This window comes from Panthera uncia, assembly GCF_023721935.1.
Source record: "Panthera uncia isolate 11264 chromosome A3 unlocalized genomic scaffold, Puncia_PCG_1.0 HiC_scaffold_11, whole genome shotgun sequence".
NCBI lineage: Eukaryota > Metazoa > Chordata > Mammalia > Carnivora > Felidae > Panthera > Panthera uncia.
The window spans coordinates 26,253,354-26,272,429 of record NW_026057578.1 but is presented as its reverse complement, the minus strand read 5'-3'; the positions used below and the strand labels follow the sequence as shown (position 1 = coordinate 26,272,429).

The following is a 19,076-nucleotide window of genomic DNA, read 5'->3' as shown; positions in this document are numbered from 1 at the left end:
GACTGCGCCACCCAGGCGCCCCGGCAAACTCAGTTTTTGAGTTTGATACTGGCCATTTGCAACTCTCCCTTCTAAAAGTTCCAGTGATTGCACTTCAACTCTTGGTTTCTAGAGAAGCAAAGCATAGGAAGCATTAGGTGTATTCTTTCACCCTCTTCATTTTTTAGAAAGAGAGGCTTTGAAAGGGGAATGTAGCTTGCCCATAGGATCATTTTTAAAAGTTGCTGGTAGAATTGAGATTAGGTCCCTTAACTTCTACTTCTGGACTCTCAGAACAGAAGAGCCTGCTTCCCAGAGCCCAAATTCATCTGGTCTGTTCACCACTGTTCTTCATCCTTGCCCCTCTAGTGCTGAAGCTCTTTTTGTGTGTCCTTACGGTGTTTCTTGTGCTCTTAAACTTGTGGTTGATAGGTGGCAAGGAGACAATGGGGCTGATGAGAGATGGGCTTGGGCAGCAGTGGGCTGTGAGGCAGAGATGAAAAAAGGGCTCTTGGGGCAGAGGTGGAGTGATGAAAACCTTGAGCTCAAGGGTGTGAAATGTGAACTTGGTGCCGACATCTAGTGGGGAACCGGGGCACCACAGAGGTGGATGTGGTGTCGGTGAGGCCAGGGAATAATTTTAGCAGTGATATTTTAGGGATGAGTTGGGGAGACCAGCAGGCTTTTTTTTTTTACACCCCCCCCCCATACTCCCTGAGATAATATTGCTTCATAGTAATTTCCTAACTGCTCTTGTGGCAGGGCATTTGGGGCCATATCCTGCCATAGGGAGAAGTGCTCACCCCTAATACCTGCTCCCCTATCCTGGGCTGCTTTTCCTAAATGCGCCTTCTGCCTACTCACATTGCGTACTTCTAACACATACCACTTTACAGTACCTTCCCACAGCTTCCTGTTAGGAACTTCCCCTGTTATCCTTGAGCTCCGCATTCTGCCAGATTTCCTCAGAGCACTTGTGAAAATCAGGGAATACCTGATTTGTTACTTTTTCATTGTCTCTTTCCTCCATGAGAAAGTGAGCTCCCTGAGAACAGGGACTGTGCATGTCTGTCTTGTTCATTTTTTATTCCCTTGCACGTAGCATCCAATGTTGGATAACTGAGTAAGAGTAAGAGCTAAAATGCACCAGTCTATATTCTGGGAATTCAAAGATGGGAAAAACATAGCACACATCCTCAGAGCTTTCACAGTTCAATCAACATATGTTCATCGAACAATTACTACTTCTCGTAGGTACTGTGGAGAATGCAAAGGGATGTAAATGAGGACATCCCTGCCTTCAAGGAGCTTACAACTAGGAAAACTTAAAATAGTGAAACAAGGGGTGCCTGGGTGGCTCAGTCAGTTAAGCCTCTGACTCTTGATTTTGGCTCAGGTCATGATCTCATGCTTTGTGAGTTTGAGCCCTGCATCGGGCTCTGTGCTAACAGCACAGAACCTGCTTGGGATTCTCTCTCCCTGTCTCTCTGCCCCTCCCATGCTTGCATGCATTCTCTCTCTCCCTCTCTCTCAAAATAAACATTAAAAAATTTTTTTAAATAGCAAAATAAGATGACTGTTGTTTTTAGAAACCCAGTATATGTTTATTTCTGATTGAGCCCCCAGTTGGTTGGCATTGATTGCAGTGGAGATGGGGTGTGAGTGGGTATTTGCTGCACAGTTGATATCCACAAATCACCCTTTCCTCTCCCCCAATTAATGAGGATTGAGCCCACTCATAAATACCTCTTTCGAGGCTTATTTGTTAGAGATTTCCATTGCTCTTCTTTTAATTTTTTTTTTTTCAACGTTTTTTAATTTATTTTTGGGACAGAGAGAGACAGAGCATGAACGGGGTAGGGGCAGAGAGAGAGGGAGACACAGAATCGGAAACAGGCTCCAGGCTCCGAGCCATCAGCCCAGAGCCTGACGCGGGGCTCGAACTCACGGACCGTGAGATCGTGACCTGGCTGAAGTCGGACGCTTAACCGACTGCGCCACCCAGGCGCCCCCATTGCTCTTCTTTTAAAATGCACATCTTTGGGGCGCCTGGGTGGCGCAGTCGGTTAAGCGTCCGACTTCAGCCAGGTCACGATCTCACGGTCCGTGAGTTCGAGCCCCGCGTCAGGCTCTGGGCTGATGGCTCGGAGCCTGGAGCCTGTTTCCGATTCTGTGTCTCCCTCTCTCTCTGCCCCTACCCCGTTCATGCTCTGTCTCTCTCTGTCCCAGGAATGAATAAAAAACGTTGAAAAAAAAAAAAAATGCACATCTTTGGGGGCGCCTGGGTGGCTCAGTTGGTTAAGCGACCGACTTCGGCTCAGGTCATGATCTCGCAGTTTGTGAGTTCGAGCCCCTGTGCTGACAGCTCAGAGTCTGGAGCCTGCTTTGGATTCTGTTTCTCCCCCTCTCTCTACCCCTCCCCTGCTCATGCTCTGTGCCTCTCTGTCTCTCAATAATAAATAAATGTTAAAAAAAAATTAAAAAGAAAATAAAATGCACATCTCTGCTGGGTGGATGGAAAGGGTGGGGGGAAGGAAAAGAGGGATTATTTTAGAACTAAATGAATTCTCAGGTATTTATTTCTATTACTTTATGTTAGGAAAAGAAAAAAAAAGCATCCCAAGGCCTAGAAGGCTATCTCGTGTGCCCCGGGTTATGCAGTTGGAATCAGAACTGGGCTAGAACCAACCTCTGGCTCCTTCCTTCACATTCTTCCTGCTCCCACATACCCTGGGTGTGCTCATGTAAGAGAGGCTGGTGGCCACCTGTCCAGGGCAGTATAGAACAATAGGCTTTTGCTGTTGTTTTACAGTAAGCATTATTTGAAAACCCATTTCGCAGACTTTTGTCACTATGATTACAAGTTCTGCTAAATGAGATTTCACTGTGCTAGTGATCCCGGCTTTCTTTAGAAAACAGAACTTCCACAGCAGAATGAGCATTCTCTTTACAATAGTCACCTTGGCAGGGTATACATTCTTTCCAGTGATTGATACCGTACAAAGCTTTTTTGGGAAAGCTTGAAGCTTGTGGCTCATAGTCTTTTGGATCTCTTTAGCAATGGCAGGTGTTTTTATTTTAAAGATTAATTTGCTTTTAGGAGCGTATTAAATAATTTGGAACTAAAACTAAATAGTCCAAGATAATAGAGTGGAAAGTTTTGCTTAAAAGATTGGGTGTATACCTCGCATTGCCTAAAAACTGACTGTGAAGGCCATTCCAAGAAAGACATTCCAAACATGGTTTGAGCAGTGACAGCATTGTTGAGATTAAGAAGAAGTCTCTTTCCCAAGTTATAAATTAGAGTCCAAGAGTTTCATTTTATTTTATTTTATTTTTTTGAGTCCAAGAGTTGTAGAGTCCAAGGTATAAATTCCGTTTTCATTTTTACTGTATTTATTCAACATTTACTGACTGCTTTATACTTGCTATGATCTTTGTTAGGTACTAGAGATTGATGGCATAATAGTCCCCACTCTCAAAGGCTAGCAGATGAACATCTAAACACACAAGTGCTATGAAGTTTCATATGTATTGTCATAGAACCATACACAGGGAAAGAGAGAGGTCAGTTCATAGGTTCTGGGAGTGGAGAGATCAATTGAAAGCCTTTATAAAAGAGGAGGTGCTTCCATGGAGGCTTGAAAAGAAAGCTTAGGTGTTTCCAAGCAGCTGGGGCATTTCAGAGATGACACAAAGGTGTTGAGAGAACCAGCATTAACATTTTGGCAATTGCCTGTAGTGGTTGGAGGGCAATCTGTAGGGAAGGGTGAGAGATAAGGCTGGGGAATCAGAGCACCATATTGTGAAGCGCCTTGTACTTCATGGCAAGGAACTTGTTATACTGCTATAGGTAGCATAGGAGCCATTAAAGGAATTTAAGTCAGGAAGTTATTTGATCCAATGTGTCTTAGACAAATAATTCTGACTGTATATAGAAGATGGATTAGAGGAGTGAGATGAGAAGGTGAAAGACTTACAAGGCTAGTAGGGTGGCACAGGCAGTAGGTGGTGCAGCTGGTGGAGAGGAGGCAGAGCAGAGGGCGGGGGGTGGGGGTGGGCAACATACACATGTGAATGTAACAAGGAGTGATTGAGGATGGCTTAGGGTTTTGATTTTTTTTAATCATTTCATTTTTTCATCATTGTAAGTGTACTCTTTAACCCCCATTCCCCCACTTTCTTTCCCTCTGGTAACCATCAGTGTATTCTCTATAGTTAAGTCTTTTTCTTGGTTTGTCCCTCTCTCTTTTTTCCTTTGCTTGTTTGTTTTGTTTTTTAAATTCTACACGTGAGTGAAATCATATGGTATCTGTCTTTCTCTGACTGACTTATTTCACTTAGCATTATACTCTCTAGCTCCATACATGTTGTTGGAAATGGCAAGATATCATTCTTTTTTATGGCTGAGTAATATTTGTGTGTGTGTGCCACATCTTTCTTATCCATTTAACTATCAGTGGACACTTGGGCTGCTTCCATGGTTTGGCTATTGTATATAATGCTGCAGTTTTTATCTTTTTTTTTTGTTTTAAAGAGCATGGTTTTGCTTTTTGTTAAAGTTTATTTTGAGAGAGAGAGAGAGTACGCACACATGGGCACATGTGAGCAGCGGGTAGGGGGTGAGGGTGTGCGCAGAGAGAGAGAGAATCCCAAATAGGCATCATGCTCAGTGCAGAGCCTGACATGGAGCTCAGTCCCACAACCGTGAGATCATAACCTGAGCCAAAATCAAGAGTCGGACGCTTAACCAGTTGAGCTACCCAGGCACCCCTTGATTATTTTTTCAATTGATCTGGTCTTCATTAAAAGACCACTTCATTAAAAAAAAGACCAAGAGAGAAGCGTGGGTCATGATATTATGATTCATGAGTTTGAGACCCACATTGGCTCTCTGCAGCGTGGAGAAATCCTCTGTCCCGATTTCTCTCTGCCCCTTCCCCACTCATGCGCTCGCTTTCTCTCTCTCTTTCTCTCAAAAAATAATAAATAAACATTAAAAAAAGAGACCAAGAGATACCATTTTGTAGTTAGGATTAATTGCCGGATTTGCGATAGAGTATAAATTCTGTGAGAATTAGAAAATGGTTATGAAACGACTTTCTAAAACATGTTAGTTTTGAATGCTGTGCAAAGTATGGTACATATAATTCAGTGTGCAAAGACTTGAAATGTTGGCAGTGTTTTGGAATCTTGAAGGGAAAAATCCTCAAAGTAGTTGAATATATTAGAATTACGGGGTGCCTGGGTGGCTCAGTCGGTGAAGCGGCCGACTTCAGCTCAGGTCACGATCTCGCGGTCCGTGAGTTCGAGCCCCGCGTCAGGCATCTGGGCTGATGGCTCGGAGCCTGGAGCCTGTTTCCGATTCTGTGTCTCCCTCTCTCTCTGCCCCTCCCCCGTTCATGCTGTGTCTCTCTCTGTCTCAAAAATAAATAAACGTTACAAAAAAAAAAAAAAAAGAAACTCTTTAAAAAAAAAAGAATTACGGAATATTGGGGTTTATAGTCAGTTTAGCGTCCGACTTCAGCTCAGGTCATGATCTTGCAGTCCGTGAGTTCCAGTCCTACGTCGGGCTCTGTGCTGACAGCTCAGAGCCTGGAGTCTGCTTCAGATTCTGTGTCTCCCTCTCTCTCTGTTGCTCCCCTGCTCATGCTCTGTCTCTCTCTCTTGAAAATAAATAAGGATTTAAAAAAAAGAATTATGCAATATAGAAAATTCATTGCCTCTCTTAATCCACCCTCAAAGAGATGTGTGAGTTAACAGTTGTTCTTCCCAGATTTTGTTTTTTATGCTTAACTTATATATATATTTAAAAGAAAAAATAATATATTAAAAAAATAATATTCTCTATTTCAGCAACCTGTCCCTCCTCTCTTCTCAACATTATGAACACTGTAATATGTCAGAAACAGATTTATTTCTTTTTCATGGCTGTATGATATACTTTTGTGTGGCTTTACTGCAATTTAAAAAAGAATTTAAAAAAATTTTTTTATCGTTATTATATTTTTTATATAACGTAATATGTTTTTTATATTATTTTAGGCCACCTTTGGAGTGCCACTGTGTTCCAGTATGCTTTTGTCTTACTTGGGTAGACAGCAACATAATACTAGCCTTTGTTTGATTCCTGGTCTATGAATTCCCCTTTAAGAAAGGGATTTAATCTTCTCACACAGCCTAGTAGATCTTATTCTGGGATGTCTAATTGAATTGCTTACTCCTTGCAGGGTGTTCCTGAAAAGAAAGTACTTCCAATCACTGTCCCCAAGTCACCAGCCTTTGCATTGAAGAACAGGATCCGAATGCCCACCAAAGAAGATGAGGTGACTCCTGGGATGGAGGGTTTTTCTTCCTTCTGCACCATCCATCTAAGCATTCCTCTTTCTTAAACTTAATAGAATTCAAAGGCAGTCACTCTTATCTGGAGTTGTCTTTAACAGTGGCAGATCATCTTTTTTGCTCCCCCTCTAGAGCAAAGTAGTTGGTAAGGGTATGAATGTTCTGGCTTTCAGTAGTAACTGGTTGCAACTTATTGGAGGCTTGTCCTTTTCTATAGCATTGGAAATCAGCCTGTCATAACTTGAATCAAAATTTGCCAAGCCTTGGGGCGCCTGGGTGGCGCAGTCGGTTAAGCGTCCGACTTCAGCCAGGTCACGATCTCGCGGTCTGTGAGTTCGAGCCCCGCGTCAGGCATCTGGGCTGATGGCTCGGAGCCTGGAGCCTGTTTCCGATTCTGTGTCTCCCTCTCTCTGCCCCTCCCCCGTTCATGCTCTGTCTCTCTCTGTCCCAAAAATAAAAAAATAAAAAAACGTTGAAAAAAAAAAAAAATTAAAAAAAAAAAAAAATTTGCCAAGCCTTGTATTTTATTTTGCCTGAGCTATTGTCACCATTCAGCGAGGGACTCTTAAAATCCACACTAAGCAGTTACATCCGCCCTATCCAATCTCCACCAACCCAAGGGTTGTTAAGGTTACTTACTGTGTGGTGATGATGGTTCATGAAATTGGAATACATGAACTGTCATTGATCAGGCTAGTTTCTTGTTACATCTCCCATTTTATCTATAAATATCCAGAGTTAGGGTAATTTTATAGCAGATCTCAAGCATAAGCCTTTTTATAGGTTCATTTGAAACTAAAATACACAGTAATCTTATGTTACCAGCTTAAACCCAAACAACTTACTTGGTCCTATTCTGGGTTTGGCAACCATTAACTCCCAGTCACATGTTTTAGTGGAGTCTGGAGGCTGGGTCAAAGAAGAGGCCAAGGTATATGCTTGGTTAGTACCTCTCTTCTGTTCTCCATTTTGTTCACGTTGTTTGATCTCATTTCATTTTTACAACCTTCCTTTGTAAAAACGTGAGATCCTTTAAGAGTAGTAATTGTGTTAGTCCTTCATCAAATGTTTCCACACCGGTCTCACCCCTGAGAAGTGGTAGGTAACTTAGGTATTATCCCTCTTTGATAGAAAAGGAAGCGAGGTGGGGCAACTGGGTGGCTCAGTCGGTTGAGTGTCCGACTTCAGCTCGGGTCATGGTCTTGCGGTTCGTGAGTTTGGGCCCTGTGTCGGGCTCTGTGCTAACAAACAGCTCAGAGCCTGGAGCCTCCTTCGGATTCTGTGTCTCTCTCTCTCTCCCCATCCCTGCTCATGCTCTGCCTCTCTCTGTCTCTCAAAAATAAATAAATGTTAAAAAAAAAAAAAAATGAAGAAAAAAAAGAAGCGAGGTAACCTAGGGGGTTGAGTGACTTGCGTCAATTAATGCCTCTTCTCTCATGTAGTGTTTTCTGACTCTGTATTCTGAGGAGGTGAGAGAGAGCTTGTGTCTAAACTAGTTTTTCCCTTAGGAAGAGGAGGAGCCGGTGGTGATAAGAGCTCAACCTGTGCCCCATTATGGGGTACCTTTTAAGCCCCAAATCCCAGAAGCAAGAACTGTGGAAATATGCCCTTTCTCTTTTGATTCTCGAGACAAAGAACGTCAGTTACAGAAGGAGAAGAAAATAAAAGAACTGCAGAAAGGGGAGGTAGGTGTTTCCATTTTCTGCAAGTAACATAATACTATCCTTTCATCTGTCAAAGATAATCTTTTATGTTGCACTTTTAACTAGAAAATCACTGACTTCCTTTGATCCCTCTAAGAACCTTATGAAGTATAAATAGGGCAAGTTTTTAATAACCCTTCTGCCACAAGGAGATTAAGTGACTTGCCCATGATTGTGCTACCAGTTATTGGGAGAATATTAGGAGAATAACCTAGATTCTCCTAGGTTATTCGAGAATAACCTAGAGCCCTAATGGGCTCTTTTGAGCCCATTACTCTTTCTGCTGTTCATACCATACTGCTTTGAAAACCGTCCTTTCCTATTTTTCAGATTCATTCAAATATTCTGGAGGAGTTCTTGCTTTCTAGCTAGAGAGACCTTAGGATTTTAAATCTTATGTTTTTCTTTCTATTAGGTGCCCAAGTTCAAAGCACTTCCTTTGCCTCATTTTGACACTATTAACCTGCCAGAGAAGAAGGTGAAGAACACAACTCAGATTGAGCCTTTCTGCTTGGAGACTGACAGAAGAGGTGCTCTGAAGGCACAGACTTGGAAGCACCAGGTGGGGGATGGGAAGAGCAGCCAAAATGTTCACTGCTTCATTGTTGGTTGGTTAGAATACATAGACCCACTACACTGAAATTCATTTGGGAGCTAACATCCTGAATTATTTCAGGGGCTCTCACTCTAAATCAGAGGTCAGTAGCCTTTTACTGTAAAAGACCAGATAGTAAATACTTTTTTATTTTTAGTATTATTATTATTTTTTTTTTTTTAATTTTTATTTTTGGGACAGAGAGAGACATAGCATGAACGGGGGAGGGGCAGAGAGAGAGGGAGACACAGAATCGGAAACAGGCTCCAGGCTCCGAGCCATCAGCCCAGAGCCTGACTCGGGGCTCGAACTCACGGACCGTGAAATCGTGACCTGGCTGAAGTCGGACGCTTAACCGACTGCGCCACCCAGGCGCCCCTATTATTATTTTTTTTAATGTGTCTTTATATTTGAGAGTGAGAGAGAGATAGAGTGCGAGAGACAGAGGGGCAGAAAGAGAGGGAGACACAGAATCCAAAGCGGGCTCTAGGCTCTGAGCTGTCAGCACAGAACCTGGTGCAGGGCTTGAACCCATGAACCGTGAGATCATTCCCTGAGCCAAAGTTGGACTTTTAACCAGCTGAGCCACCCAAGTGCCCCAAATTCGGATAGTGAATATTTTAGATGTTGTAGGTTGCATATGGTGTGTGTGTGTGTGTGTGTCTGTCTCAACCCTCTGAAAATGTAAGAACCAGTCTTAGCTCAAGGGCTGTACAAAAAGCAGTTACAAACTAGATTTAGCCTGTAGGCTGAAGTTTGCTGATCTCTGCTCCAAGTGATCGTCTGGAGAATGTGAGAACCGTCAGGCTTTTTTTGCATCAGGAGTTTCTTTAAGATCTCCTCTATTCCATCTATTAGACTTGTTCACTACTTGTTCACTCCTTTCTGTTGGTGCTTTGATAAGAATCGGTATGGTGAAAATAGATCCTTAATAGGATATGCTGTTTCCTCAACATAGTGTACTATTTGCTCTTTGTAGATGGCAGGTGATTAAAAACAATTAATTGATTGTTGGCTGTTATAATTGGGATCTAATGCTGCCCTATTGGAAAACAATTCCCCTGAATCCCTAAGTTTGTCACTGTTTTTATATCATGATTTATCCTGGACTCTGTCCAAAAGGATCTCTGGGCTAATCTTTTTAGGAAGTCACCCCTCTTGAAGCTCAAGAGATGTGATTGCTTATATGACTGCACATACGTCCCTTGTCGGTGTTGTTCCCTAGGAAAACTTAGGACTGTTGTTTTGGAAGTAGTAGTGAATCTCTCTTTCAAGGACCACGACACAAAATGTCTGTGTGTGGCATTTACTATAATAAAAAAAAATTTTTTTTTAAGTTTTTCAGACATACACAGAAGTAGAGAGAATAGCTTAATGATCTTCCATGAACTTGTCGTGTGGTTCTATAATGATTAAAACATGGAAAATCTTATTTCATCTATATTTCTACCTACTTACCTCTACACTGGGTATTTCTACCAACAAAAGATTAATTTGAAGCCAATTCTAGGTATCACCACATTTCATTCACAACAGCAAGTAAATATACTTCAGTGTGTATCTTTACAAACATAAGTATATTTTTAAAAAGATTAACAGTAATCCCTTAATAGTGACAAATAGTGTTCTTATAACCCCACATCTCTCATAATTGTTTTAGACAGTTGAATTGTTCAAATCAGGGTCCAAATAAGGTCTACATAATGGATTTGTTTGATGAATCTCTAAATCCCTTTTTCTCTATAGGCTTCTCTACTTATATATTACTTGTGGAATAAACTGGATTTGTCTTATAAGTTTTCCACAATCCAGATTTTGGTCATTGCATTCCCATGGTGGTCTTTAATACGTTCCTGTATCTTCTCTGTTTCTTTTGTTGTTGTTTAGTTTATTTATGTTGTGGGGGGGGGGGAGTAGGGGCAGAGAGGGAGAGAGAATCCCAAGTAGGCTCCATGCTGTCAGTGCAGAGCCTGACTCAGGGCTCGATCCCACGAACTGTGAGATCATGACCTCAGCTGATATCAAGAGCCAGATACTCAACTGACTGAGCCACGTAAGTGCCCCTCTTCTGAGATTAAGAGTCTCATGCTCTACCGACTGAGCTAGCCGGGCAGTCACCTCTTCTGTATTTCCTATAAATGAGTAGTTAGATCTAGAGGCTTGATTAAATTCTAGTTAGATTCTTTGGGGGGTTGAAAGGAAGAATACTTTATAGATGATCACATCCAAGGGTATATAATATCTACATGTTTATTTTTGTGATGTTCAGATAGGCCTTAAAAGTACCTTAAAGATACTTTCTAGTTCTCATTGGATTCAGAGGTTGTTAGTCTGATCAACTCATTGTAAAGGGTTGTTTTTTGTTTTTAAAGTTTATTTATTTATTTTGAGAGGGAGAGCGAGAATCCCAAGCGGGCTCCGCATTGCCAGTGCAGAACGCAACACAGGGCTTGATCTCACGAAGTGTGAGATCATAACCTGAGCCGAAATCAAGAGACGCTCAACTGACTGAGCCACCCAGGCACCCCTATAAAGAGGGTTTTAACAGGTTTGGATGAAGCCATCTGCTATCTTTATTTAGATGAAGCAGTTTAGAAACATTAATGCTTGAATCACTGAGGAGGTAGTCATGGAGAGTTGTGTTGTTGCTTATCTAATAGACTCTCTTTCTTGTAGCTGGAGGAAGAACTGAAACAGCAGAAAGAAGCAGCATGCTTCAAGGCTCGTCCAAACACCGTCATCTCCCAGGAGCCCTTTGTTCCCAAGAAAGAGAAGAAATCCGTTGCTGGTAGTAGTATATGTACTCTTGGGGGATCGGGGTAGAATTGTCAGACTTCCCAGGGAGGATGTTGGGATTCAGTTATGTCAGTATCAGCTGTGTCAACCAGAAGCCTTTGCCTAGTAGAGGATCTAGTTGTTCTCCTTTTAGAGTAGTTTTTTTGTCTTTGTTGAACACATCAGCTGTGTTGAGTTTGCAGGATGTGTTGGGGTCAAATTCATAGAACAAGAGCCTGGGAAGAGGCAGCTGGCATTTTCAACAGCAGCTCTACTGTTTTACAATAGGCTTTACCCATCCAAAGAGTCCTAAGTGAGGGAGGAAGGTCCAGGATTTCTTTCTGGAGTTCACCATGAAGCAAGCCTTAGATATAAAACATTTAATTCCTTTGCACTGGGTAGAGTGTCAAAAATTGGATTCTCCTCCTACATCTGTCTCAGAATCACTATATAGTTTTGAGCAAGCTGTTTCATCTGTATAAGTCTTGCTTTTCTCCTAATAGGTGGTTTCCAAGAGGTTTTCCAACTGTTTGGACTTTTTTCCAGATTCTAGGACTTTTTATATGTGGTTTACTCCACCTTCCTGCTAACAGGGCTTCCCTTGAGCTTAGCCTTTCTGTTGCCTTGCATGTCAGTACCACTTGCTGTGTCCTTGCAGGCTAAGTTTATGCAGGTTCTGCTTGTGCACCAATATTCTCTCTGTTTCTGTACTCAGAGGGCCTTTCTGGTTCTCTAGTTCAGGAACCTTTTCAGCTGGCCACCGAGAAGAGAGCCAAGGAGCGGCAGGAGCTGGAGAAGAGAATGGCTGAGGTAGAAGCTCAGAAAGTCCAGCAGTTGGAGGAGGCCAGGCACCAGGAGGAAGAGCAGCAGAGGGAGGAGCTGGCCAGGCTACGGAAAGAACTGGTAATTGAGCAGCACGAGCACTCACTAACCCACAGTTGTCTCTGTTTTGTGTTATCTGTACCTTGCCTTGTTCCAGGAAGAATCTAGGGTGGCCTACAAGGACACATAAAAGAAGAGTGAAAGCAGGAAATCACACAAACCAAGAAGGGTGACTAAGTTGTGATGTGAACAGTGCTAAAGGTGTGCACATTGTGATCCATGTATCGAAGTTTGAGCCATAATTTTGGCCCTTTTTAGGAACCAACTTGTTGGTTACAAAACTCACTGTTCATGAGATATAATGTGCTAGTTGTTAAAAAAATACATTTATTCTTGATACTAAATTCAGACAATTTCCTCCAGGGGTCTTCATAAGGAGGATATCATGTAGTGTAACATGCACAATGATGCATTTCTAGGACTGTTTATTTATTTATTTTTATTATTCCCTTTAGACTTAAGAAAATCAATGTGGTTTTATAATTAGACAAGAATACATAGGTAGGGAAGGATGGGAATAATGTGGCAACTGTATTTTCATTTTCCTCTTAATACTGGACTCAAATTCCTTGGGGTCATAGCACATGTTGGTCCATGTGACCCTCCATGCTAACACTAACATAATGATTTAAATATTAAGTTATTCAGAAAGAAAGCTTAATTCACAGGACTTTTTCACTAGGAGGGGCAGCAAGCGGCATTCACTGCATTAATGAGGAAGAAGAGTTTCAGATGGAAATTCATATGATTAATAAAAGGAAGAATATAGAAATATATAAGTTGAGGTTTTGCCTAAAAATGCTAGGCCAGCTGCTGATACAGCTGTTGGCAGAGAGGACTTTGGCTTCAGGAAGTCTCTAGGGACAAGTTATTAAAGGGACTATCTCTTTGGCAAAATTTAAACTGCCATTTGCTGATTGGATGAAAAACCATACAGTCCCTGCTCTAAAAATACACATAAAACCAGCCTTTTTTTCCAGTTCTTTGGTTTTTTTCTCAACACTTGGTACTGCCTCTTGTGTTTGTGCCTATCATAGAGGTGTTACAGCGATTCTCAGTATAGGCTGATGTCAGCATCCTGAAGCACAGTTCAGTCAATGGTCTCTCGACTAACCTGACTTAATTCAGGATTGATTTTAGACTATCCAGGAGGGGAGATGGCCTTTTCCCAGCAACCCTTCCTGGTTATTGGTTTGTTTGTTTTTTGTCCATGGTTTTGGTGAATATTGAGACTGAGTAAGCTTAAGATTGTACCCTGGCAGGTTCTTAACAGGTATCTCTTCTCTGCTGCAATTGTGTGCAGCCCTGTTAACACCTGAGTAATAGACAACCAACCTGGAGATAGACTTGATGTTCTTTAGTGCAAGCTGAGAGACCCAGCAGGACCTGAACAAAACTTGCTTGGGCTCCAAAGCACATGTGCTTTTCCATTATGCTGTGTTGCCTTCTTTTTTCCCCTCTTTGACTTGCATCTGTAAGATTATACAAGCATTTTCTCAAGAAGGAAAAATAAAAACAACTATAAGCATAGTTCTGTAACATCCTTATCACTGGTAACTTTATCTTTCCTCACTCTGCAGGTGCACAAGGCAAATCCAATACGCAAGTACCAGGGTGTGGAAGTAAAGTCAAGTGACCAGCCTCTGACTGTGCCCGTTTCTCCCAAGTTCTCCACTCGATTCCACTGCTAACTTCAGCTGTGAGCTGCAGACACCACCTGGGAACAGAAGCTGCTCTTCTCATCAAACCAGGAGCCTTCTTTCTTTCCTTGCCACAGGGCATGAAGAGAATCCATTTCTCCAGACTTTTACCTGCCCATACCAAACAGAGCATACCTGACAAGTGTGGACTCCAGTTTTGTTGAGAATTGTTTTCCTACATTATTGAAGCTAATAATGAGACTCAACTCATGTATGTCATGCTCTGACCCCACGTAGTTATTTCCTGTGAACCATCAGTAGACCTTTGATAGGAGTCTTAACTCTGACTAGACTTTAAAGTCTCTGTATCAGCACAGTATAATTTCTATTGCTTCTTTGCCCCCCTCCCCCTTTTTTCTATTTTAATCAGAAAATAAAGATAGTTAAATATTAAGGTAGGATTTAAGTCATGGCTTACCTGAGGAACAATGAGTATATCAGGTTCTTTCCTCTTCTCTGCACAAAATGAATCTAGTGTTACAGAACCCGTCACTACGAGGGTAGAAGCCTCAATAACACAACCATGAAGAAGACTGCATGGACTGACAGGGAACCTCGTGGCAGCCATCGGCAAGCTTTGGGACAGGACTGCTGTTAAGGCACGTTCTTCCCTCATCAGTGCTGATAATAACAGGGAATGCTGTGCAGGACACGTTTGAAGTCCTCCAATAAACTGGAGTAGAATAAATATGTTTGTCTTCCCTTCCCTGATTTTGTCACTGGATGTTTTTAATTCTGTCAAGCCCCTTTGGAGGTCACACCTTACTGGGGAAATGAGTACTTTGAGAGGAAGGAGGTCCAGGAACTTTGGAACATTGAAAAGCACAGGCTCTGTTCTTAGAGGAAAAGGCTTTGTAACTTTTTTCTGTCCTTCCATATTTTGTTAACTGCCTCCCAGGAACCACTCTGGAAGGCACTCATGTTTGTTATTATGCCTTCAGACAGTCCTGTGCCTTCTTCCCTAAGTGTGCCTTTTCTTGTCTGGTAAACTTCCTTATAAGACTCAAGTAAAATCTTCATAAATCCTTCCTTGACCACCTGACCTCCTCAGGTAAGGATGATCACTTCCTTCCACCCAAATGCTTCTTGTGTATTTCTCTAGTAGAACAGTTTCTTGTACTTGTTCACAAACTAGTAGAGACCCAGATACCTAAAATTTTCTTAGTCCTCAAAGACAAAAATTACCTTCGTCATCTCTGTATTTTTTGTAGCTGGCACAGAATTCACTAGGTCCTTGTTAGGTAGTGTATTTTCTTTTAGACTTGATACTGTTTACAAATTCTACTAGTTATCTACTCCTGTGCTAAGGAATATAAAAGCATCCATATTCTGCCCCAGGCCAGTCCTAGGCACCAGGAAGACAGTAAACCTATTTTATATTCCTTTTGTTTCTTCATTCAGTGAGCATCATGAACAGGTCATTGTAGATTCAGTGATGGATGAATTGATGACAAAGCCAAGACGTGATCTGCAGATCCCTAAGCCTCCTGAAGACCCACAAACTGATGCAAAATACAGTTCCTCTACTCATTTCCCAGAAGCCTAGTATGCAGGTCCATAATGACTTCTGTAATTCATTTAATAAATATTTGGTGCTAACTGTACATACCTTGGGACTGCTTAGTCTCTGGGAATACAGCATTGAACAGAAATAGAAGAACTTGCCTTCATGGAGCTTACCTCTTAGGAAGGCAGACAGACCATAAGCAAGTTGCTGTCTTCTCTTCTGTCACATGGTAAATGTTTCTCTGCTGTGTGGAAAGTAGACTGGGGTCGGATGGGGGGCATGTGAGGGTGGAAACAAGACGGTGAGAGCTAATAGGAGGTTGGGCTAGGTGGTAGCAGTGGAGGTGGTGAGAAACGGTTGGGTTCTGAGTGTATCTTGGAAGTTGTAACTGGCAATCTGCTGACAGATTGGACGTGGAATGAGAGAAAGAGGGTCATTAAGGAGGGCCCCAGAGACCAAGTTCTCCATCCTTTGTCCTGTGAGAAATCCAGTTCTACCGCGGTCCTCATATCTCTTGTGGATCCCTGAAGGGCTTTCATTTTTTCTGGTCCCCTCTTGTTACGGTATTTCTCCTTCTGTTCATCTCTTGGTCCCCTCTGTGTCTGTCTGTCCTCTGTAGCTTCCCCCCCTCTCACGTATCAGTAGTTTTTTGACCGTTCACAATCATTCATATATTTCCATCTGGTATCAGTTTTTTAATATATTTTGCCCATTTTTTTTGTTTTTTTTCAGGTACGAGAATAAATCCAGCCCTCAAGCTGAGGGTCTGGAAAGAGGGTTAGTGACAGTTATGGACCTTTAGGGGAGCCTTCTACCCCATACGCTCCAGTCTGGATGATCCCACCCAGACAAGCCCATTTCAGGGTAGTAATGTGTGACAGTCTGTAGAGGTAACAGAGTGGGATTATAGTACTTTAGAGCAAATAGCTTAAAATTGAGACACAGACATCCATTGCCTCCTGCTTCCCAGAATTCCCCAGCTTCCCAGTGGCTGTCTACTTCTCAGGACGGTCCGCCTAGTGTTGAGTTCTCTCTGGACCACCTCACGTGACCTTCATTTTTAATACAGCTTCCCATTTCCTCCAAAGCTCAAAATCTCCACTTCTGTCTTACAGAGAAAGTCTAGTTCTTTATCCCTTCAGGCCATATTCTAGAGGGAGCTTCTCTTTCAACATTCAGAGGTGATTCTGAGATTTTCCTAAACAAAGAACCTGTCCTCTGATAGGAATTTACTGAGTTTTACTGAGAAATCTGGCTGTCACACTTTGCTTGGCAGCTTTGCAAATCTCCTAGCTCATGCACACAGGCAGCTTGTTAGAATTCCCACAATTTCTGGGAAGGACTCTGTTTTCAATGTTATTTTGACTTGGTCATAGTTTCCCATTGCTAATAGTCCTGGGATCATTAACATACTTGTAAGATTACGGTTCACTCTTACTTTGGTTGGTCGCTTTGTCCTTGTGTGATTGTTGTGTTGCCATCTTGACTGCTGTTTTATTCCTTACCGGTTCTTTATCCCTGGAAAGTGGAGCTTGAGTGGTAGACTGGCTGAGGTTGCAGCTGCCCCAGAGTTTAAAGGAGATGAGACCCATGCACAAGGCATCGTAACACAAGATAAGATGTGACTCGGTAACGCCAGACACAAAAAGGGGGAGTTTAGACACTGCTTTTTGAGGTGAGATTGCAGTTCTTAAACGTGTTTCTTTTTTTCTTTCTCTTTTTTAAGTAAAAATTGCCAAAGTCGAATGTCTTTTGGAAACAATTAAAATACAAACCATATAAAATAAACCATGCAAGTCTCCTTATTTCCCTACTCTCATGTTCCAGGAGTACCTCATTGACAACAGTTGCATATTCTTCTAGAATGTTTTTATGTGCACACACAGATTTCTAGAGCATTTTTCTTTTTTTGTAACAAGAAGATTATAGCATTCTGCATTTGTTTTTACTTTTAATTTGTCCTTTGAAACATTATACGTTCACATGGTGCAAAATTCAAAAGCTACAAAGGTAAAGTTCTCCGCTTTTCTCCCAGCTGCTCGGTTCCCTCAGAGATCGTGCTGCCAGGTGTGCTCCTTTGCAGAGATCGCATCACCATATGCATGTTTCTATCCCCTCTCTCCTTTTATTTTTATGCAAATAGCGTCCTGCTTTTCTACACTCTGTACCTTGCTCTCTTCATTTGTGTTCTGGATTGAATGATGTGTTTCAGGTGCTAACGTGGGCATGTCTGCCTGGCTTCCTCTCAGACTGGAGTATGAAGCCTCTTAGGAGAATCTAATGACATGGAGTTTGACCTGTAGTGGGGTCTAGGTCCTCTGCATGATATCCTAGGCTAGTGACCTGAGGTCCCAAGGACCCAAAGAGAGGTCAGCAACACCTGGTCTTTTACTTCCTTCTGGCTTAGCTGAGCCCGGGGGTGCTTCTTGGCTTGAGTATCTGGTTAAGCCTGTGTATCCCCTTTGATAAATCTTGACACTGCTTCCTTTTCAGTTTCCTTCTGAGGTTTGTCTGCTGAGGAGGTTCCTCATTGCTGAGAGTAGCAGTTAAAAAAGCTGTTAGCCACGTGGCTGGGCTCCTATTTCTGCACAGGCAGAGGCTGAGTTACAGCGCGGTGGTGTGGATCCAGGTAGGAATCAGTCAACATTATGAGTCCTGAGCTGCCATCTGCCTTGCAGCCTGCTGGGATGCTCAGTTTAGACAACATATAAAGTTTCCTGGATACGGGACAAACCCAGGCCTATGGAAAGAGCAGGAAGGTTAAAGCGTGTGGTACTTTGAGTGGTGACGAAGGCGTAACCAGGGAGCTGACATGTTTGCACCAACGCCAAGAATTCCAGGACAATTTGTTATCCAGCTGAAGCCAGTGTGGTTGCTACCAAAAAGAAGCCTGGGGACAAAACATACTTTTCCCCTGTTTCCTTAGTCTTCTTGCATACCCACTCTATTTTCTAGTGCTGTAGAGAAGGTTACTGACATTGAAAATGTTTCATGGTATTTGTCATTTTCTTTCTTGCAAGAGAGTAAGACACGGGGCTCAGGTCAAAGCAGGGCTCTTATGTGCTGAGGGTATCAGCTTCCTGAAAGGGTTTTGGCAGATGCTGACTTTTCACCCAGAGAAACCATAGTTGGAGGGGTAGGGAAAAAGCCTTAGAAAACACTGGGTTTTATCAGGAATATTTCACCAGCCTAACCTTGACCTGAAGGCATCCATTACCCTCTCCCTTTCCCTTAAAACTTTATTAGCCAGAAAGGAATAAAAACCTGGCCTGTCTGCTGTGCTGAGACCCATGCAGTTACGGGACTGGTATCCCAGAACATCCTAGGCAAGTATGTGAGTGTGCTAAGATTTGTGGCCAAGTGCCGTTGCTTGGTCTGTTTTGGCACCAAAGCTATTACCAGGTTTTCTTTCAGGAGCAGGGGTGGGAGATCTAGTTTTCAAGTGGGTCAAGGTGCAAAATAGAGTCAGTGGTCATAACTTGTAACATGAAAGCAGTTTGGGGCAGCATTGTTCAAGCTTGCTTCGTGGTAAGAGTTGAAAAGTCTCTAGCCTGACACCGACATGCTCCCCCTCTGAGCACACATACACACAC

The 19,076-nt window shown here is 42.4% G+C and overlaps 1 protein-coding gene across 9 annotated transcripts in view; it reads left to right on the top strand.

Moving 5' to 3' along the window:
- TPX2 (TPX2 microtubule nucleation factor) overlaps positions 1-14,682 on the top strand; it is a 59,122-nt gene extending 44,440 nt beyond the window's left edge. For 8 of the 9 annotated variants that reach the window (XM_049650958.1, XM_049650951.1, XM_049650952.1 and 5 more), the window contains 6 exons: positions 6,210-6,305; positions 7,830-8,006; positions 8,440-8,586; positions 11,296-11,407; positions 12,110-12,297; positions 13,857-14,682. In XM_049650958.1, the coding sequence (XP_049506915.1) occupies positions 6,210-6,305; positions 7,830-8,006; positions 8,440-8,586; positions 11,296-11,407; positions 12,110-12,297; positions 13,857-13,967 (831 nt within the window). In that variant the 3' untranslated portion in view covers positions 13,968-14,682. The remainder of the gene's footprint in view (positions 1-6,209; positions 6,306-7,829; positions 8,007-8,439; positions 8,587-11,295; positions 11,408-12,109; positions 12,298-13,856) is intronic. The other variant, XM_049650961.1, reaches the window with a different exon arrangement.
- The last annotated feature ends 4,394 nt before the right edge of the window (positions 14,683-19,076 follow it).